At 42.7% G+C, this 5,848-nt stretch overlaps 1 protein-coding gene across 1 annotated transcript in view; it reads left to right on the top strand.

Annotated features, from left to right (window-relative positions):
• Positions 1–565: 565 nt before the first annotated feature.
• DOCK10 (dedicator of cytokinesis 10) overlaps positions 566–5,848 on the top strand; it is a 136,324-nt gene continuing 131,041 nt past the window's right edge. Inside the window, exon 1 of the mRNA XM_009890246.1 lies at positions 566–730. Coding sequence (XP_009888548.1) covers positions 566–730 — 165 coding nt within the window. The remainder of the gene's footprint in view (positions 731–5,848) is intronic.

The raw sequence follows: 5,848 nt of genomic DNA, 5'->3' as shown, positions 1-5,848 counted from the left end.
TTACAGCCCAAATCCCTCAGTGAGCTTAAATATGTCTCTCTCTGTGGCAAAACAGCCTAAGGCAAAGTATTTTAAAAACAGCAGTGCTGATAATGAGAGCTAATAACTTTCCAGATGTTTGCTATTTTGCTACATATGACTTTTTTAAAAAGGTATTTAAACTCATCCTGCCAGTTGTTGTGGATGCCTCTGTGTGTGTGTGTTTAATGAACAGCTGGCTCTTTTGAACTCGGAATTTTAATACTTTCAGTTCCATGCAACTGGAATCAGAGGAGGCGGCTGATTGTACGAGAGAGGGAGCGCATTCTCTCATGTGAATTCAGAAGCAGAGAGGAGGGGAGAGCGCAAAAAGCATCGTAATATTGCGTGTGTTTGAGTGGATCAGACCTTTCCTCTATCTGCATCCAAGCTATTTGGTTGTGATCAGATGATCAGAGCTCAAGGAAGCGATTGGAGAGCGAGCTGGCTGCAGCTGCACTGTAGGCTGTTTTCAGGGACAAGGAGCCACTGTTTTTCAAACATAGCATAAACATAGAAGTTATTTTGTAGGCTTCAGGATGCAGATATGGGTTGTGCTGCCAGCATTGTTCTGCTCCAAGCCTTTCGTTCTGTGGTACAGAGGAACTGTCCACATATCTGCAGGCGCCGACGACGAGAGGAGTTGTCACATGAAATTCTGCCGCTGGATAGCGATGAGGAAATGAGCAGACCCAGGACTCTCATCATAATGGTACGGTATACTTTAATCGGCAGAGCGAGGTGACAGAATTATTATTACAGATGTTGCATGATTATTTTTTTCCTTTAACTATGCATTCGTAGAGAAAGAGCATTGACAGGCTGTTTGTCACTGTAGATTACTTTGCTGGTACATTTGCTGTCTCTGTTGTCAAACAGAGCTGAAATGTCACTTTATAGGTGAAACTGTGAGCTACACATAAGCTCTATATAAAGTAAATGTTCTGTTATTTAATTCTTGGTGGGTTTTGTTGCTATTTGTGAGATAGGCAGCACTGGAGTTGGTAGTGTGGTTATGTTTTATTTCAGACTTGGAATTCCAAACAGCAGACAGCTTAGGAAATGTTTACTAAGTCTCTTCATCATAAAAACAAAAACAAACCCAAAAAGCCAAACAAAACAAAAAACCTTTACTTTCACCATGGATGCAGTTGGAATTTATAGAAAGTTATATGCAAATAAACTCCCATGTATCTTTGCTGCAAACTGTTTGCAGCAGTAAAATGTTTGCTGGATCACTGCTTTCCAGTTTAGTGGGTTGCCTCTGTTCTTTAACGAAGGGGGGCTTGAAAGGCTCTCGCTCTTTGAGAGTCATTTTCTTTCGGAATTAAATTGGATGATTTTTATTTGATGGTGGGAATATAATAAGCACTATAGGTTTATTAGGAATAAGTGACAGGGATTTTCCTCAGTATAACTCACTGTTTCAGAATGAGGAATACGCTTACTGCTTAATTACTGCTCTTCCTTGCCAAGTACACATATGGTGAGCATTTCCAGAACCCTGGAGCGGTTTGGGTTCGAGGTGGCAATGATTTGGTACTGTGTGGCTCTCACTTGATAAAAATATTACCAAAACACTGCAAATAGTATACTTGCCAGTTTTTCATGTGTATCATTTGAGTGGTAAATATTGGGTTTTTTTATATAAAGTACATTATGATGAAGTCCAAAGTGTATCCCCCTGATACCCCCCTGTATCACACAGGGTAGTAACTTAGTTGTAAGTGGGTGATGGTAACATTAGAGAATTTAATAGCTGTCATGAGATCTAGCAGTGGTTTGAATAGAGCATTGCTGTCCGTAGAGGGGTGTGTGATGCAGTCATGGCAACTATAGTAGCTAGGACCCAATCCAGGCGGTGCTTTATATATCAGCTGAGGGCATTATCCAGTGCATGGGGGAGGCTAATGGTCATAAGGAGGAAGGAGATGGATTGCAGCATTGGGAAGCTGATGTTTAAGCTTCTTTTGCTTTAAAATCCAGTATCTATAAAACAGTCTTTTTTTTTTTTTTTTTTTCCCCTTTTTTTCTGCTTAATGGTTAAATAAAGACCTCAACAGCATTTAAACAAATAACTGTCTCCTTCCTGATAGTAATTTCAAGCATGATGAAGTGAGAATGGTCTGGAAGAAATTGCAGCATGTCCAAGTATGGATCATTTGTGGAACTTGCTTCTGTCCTTGGAAGAAAAGGGTAGTCTTGGGTGTTGTGGCAGCAAACAATGTACCGACCTCCTGACACCCAGATGCAGTTATCAGCAGCTTGAGTTGCACTTTTTGTGTGGTAAATCCTGGGAGAGTGCGCCTCCAAGAGCCACCGCAAAGGTCCCTGGGCTCTTGGAGAAGTGAGGCCTTCCCGCAGCGTGCAGGGGGCTGTGGAAGCTGCCCACCACCCTGTGGAGCTGGGGATACCTGAAGGAGAGGCACGCTGCTCAGACGGTCTGTTACCTGCTGCTGGGTGGGGGCTTTCAGGGATCAAACACATCCACCCATCGTCGTAACAGGGGCTTTATGTTTTCTACAGCAACAGTTAATGCACTGGTGTTTGTCATGTCAAAAGGTTGCCCTTACCCGGGAGATCTGTGGGATCATTTCCTGCCCCTTGGTCCCTTTGAGAAGAGGAGGATGAGCGGCTCAGCCCTGTCAGGAGGCTGGTGTAGGTGCAGGCAGGCGCTACGGGGGAGAGCTGCTGGGCAGGGGACAACTAGGAGGAAATGGTCTTCCCTTGCACATCTTTGTCTTCTGGATGGGTAATATTAGTGTGCCTTTTCATTTAGAAACAGTTAATTATGTAACTATCTAAAACGATTTGCCATTGAGCTTTCCAGTTAGACTTAGTAATGATGTGGAGACCTGGAGACTTGCAAAGAAAGTGCTGCTTCAGAGCACTTCTGCAGCAGAAATGGATGGTCCTGTTTCCACCAGAATTCATGTTACTTGAAAGAGCAGTATGATAAAGAGCGCTGGAGGCTACTGGACCTTCATAAAACATCTGTTATTGTCCTAACAGATTGTTTTTTCCCCTTGGTCTGTTGTAGATCACTGAAGTTTATGTCTGGATAATACAGTGGAGACAACTATGTAGACAAGCGAAAGAGGGTTTAGTTCACAGTGTCATTACGCACATTGTGCAGGTGCCAGGAGCTAAACTGATCCCAACAAGATTACTAAGTTTTCATGTCTGAGGGCAATGAGTGATTGGGGAGCCCAAAGAAGAGAGACGAGGAAATTCCAAAATGCAGAATATCTGAAATAGATATAATACATATAATCGGAAATATATGTCTGAAACTTGCATGCCTGGGTGTAATTGCCAGAGTTTGTGGGCTCCTGTCAGCTGAAGATCCGGCATTTTCTCTTTTCATGCCGTCAGATGAAGCGGTCCTCCTCTTTGTAGCTTGTGTGCCGCTGGCTGTATGCTCCCTACTGAGAGTGTTAGTATTTAGTATTGATTTCAGGACATAAACTATGCCGCCTTTTTGAATGGCTTTTTTAAGTCCCTGGGCTCTGCTGCATGTTCTTGCAAGTTTGCCTGTCCCATGTGAAGCAAAAGTAAAATCTCAATGTTGCCTTGCTACGGAAGGCAAACCTGAGGCAGAGAGGGCAGCAGTCTACTCTAAAATACTTAGAGTAAGTATACTGCTCTATAGATGTGCCCCGTTTTCCTTTGTTAATCCCTGAAGGGCAGCATCCTTGTAGGATATTCTTCTAATGAATTATGCCTTTGCCAGTGACCTCCAAGCAGGAGATGCTGTGGGTGCGCTCCGCTCTGTGAGAAAAGAAAGGGAGAAGGTCTGAGTACCTAAGCTATTGCTTAATGGCCACCTACTAATCATTGCATGAAACCTTCAGGCATCACAGCAGGTATTTCTAGCATTCAGGTCCTTGCAGAAAGTGAAGACTGATGTCTTTATTCACTTTGTTTTTCAGTTTGTTAGTTTAGAAATCGTTGTATCCTTGGACAAGACAGATTAATAACCAGTTTTAGATCTTGGCTGCATCCACAGAGCAGGGAGAGGTGTCAGAAAGACAAAATGGGAAATTCTTTGTCAATTACTGTTGTGTGTCATCTTCTCTTGGACACAGTCCTGGCAATTGCCAGAGACATGCAAATTAACCATCCAAACAACCTCTAACTAGATGTACAAGTTGAATCAATGTGTTCAGTGACTCTGCATTTAATAGATCATCTTGTTTTCTGTACCCTTAGGAGTATGTGTGTAAGAGCTGGCTTTCAAAATAAGTCTATCAGGTGGTGAGGTCTGAGATATTAAAAATCTATGTAGAGTGAATGCAAATGACTGTACGTGCTGTTTCTGTGAGAAAAAGGAGAAGAGGAAGATGCCTGAAGGAAAAAAATTTAGTACATGGGGTTATGTGAGACTCTTTGGTGTTTGGGGTGGGAGGACTAGCGTTTAGGATGATGAACTTTGCATTTGGAATTTGTGACTTGAAAAGAAGTTGAGCTTTATCTAGTAGGTCGTTCTTTGTTCATGTGATTTATTATGAACTGTGGTAGTTGCAAATTGTGTGGAAGATGAGAGCAAAGCGTAATATTTGAGGATATGATCCTTTTCTCCGCTCCCCCACCCCCCCTCAACCGTGGTAACCAGCTACACAAAAACATGGTAAAATGGTTTGCATTTTGAATAAAATACCGTAACTTGAACTGATGTGTTAGCTTGAACACAGCAACAGCAAGGTGACAATACTGCTCTCTTTATTCAGTTTTTCATCTCTGAAAGGAGACGGCTTGCAGAGATTTTTCTCTACTCTTTCCAGTTCCAGAAGCAGGAGAACGTCCCATGTTGCCCAGATGCAGGACGGCTGCTCTGCTCTGGTGTGCAGGTGGGCTGGGGCACTGCCCGAGCTGCTTCTCAGGTCATTTAGTTTGTAAAGGGAATTTTAGTCTTCTAAAAGCCCTGTAAACAATAAAAGCATGCCTTTGAGATTTTTTTTCCCCATCTAATACTAAAGCTTACCTTCAGAATTGCGTTCCTTAAGTTTTGTTGCATGATCTGTGTTAATTTTATGTTTCTAGCTGAACTAATTTAGTGCAGTTATTTCCTCCTTTGTACGTGTTTACCTACAGAAAATTTGCACCATATGCATACTAAGTGCTACCAATAGATGGCAACCCTAAGAACTGCATCCGTGACTCATGACTTTTTTTGTAGGTGGGGATGTGTCTGTGTGTACCCAAATGTCGTAGAGACAGACACGACACTGAATATCAAGTTGCAGCAATCGTATCTTCTATTTTACAAGCAGTTCTCTTTTATATCTTTTTACCTGGATGCTTATCTGTACGTATACTCTACCATTCTACTCTTGCCCAATCTGCTCTCACATCACACGCCATCCAGCCAATACAACTGTTGATCACGCGCTGTTCATGCTCTGGTCAAAGCCAGGATGTTTGCCAACCCTTATCTTGTTTGCTCAGATCTTCTCAGGATTCTCCAGTCTCTTCAAGGGTACACGGGTATCTGCTCAGGGTCAATGTTAAACTTGTATTCTGATCCCTTGGACCAGCTGAGGCCTCCCACACCCAAATGGGGAGGACTCTCAGCAGTTTTGGAGGTCAGCATGAGGCTCAACTCTGGGAAGAGAAGGGTGTTCTCTTCCTCGATGTCTTGGAGGAGGGATTGTCTCCGGAAAGCTAGACTACCCAGGGCTGTAAAGTTCAAAAGAAATATTCAAAATATTCATATCTCTTGGCTCAAGTCAGAAGCTTCGATGTGTAATACATTTTTAAGCAACATTAAACATATGTAGCTGTATTTGACCTTAATCAACTTCCACTTCAGCCCCTGACCTCAGCAGGA

Source organism: Charadrius vociferus, unplaced genomic scaffold, assembly GCF_000708025.1.
Source record: "Charadrius vociferus isolate BGI_N301 unplaced genomic scaffold, ASM70802v2 scaffold650, whole genome shotgun sequence".
NCBI classification, from domain to species: Eukaryota; Metazoa; Chordata; class Aves; order Charadriiformes; family Charadriidae; genus Charadrius; species Charadrius vociferus.
This window is presented reverse-complemented; position numbering and strand designations above follow the sequence as displayed.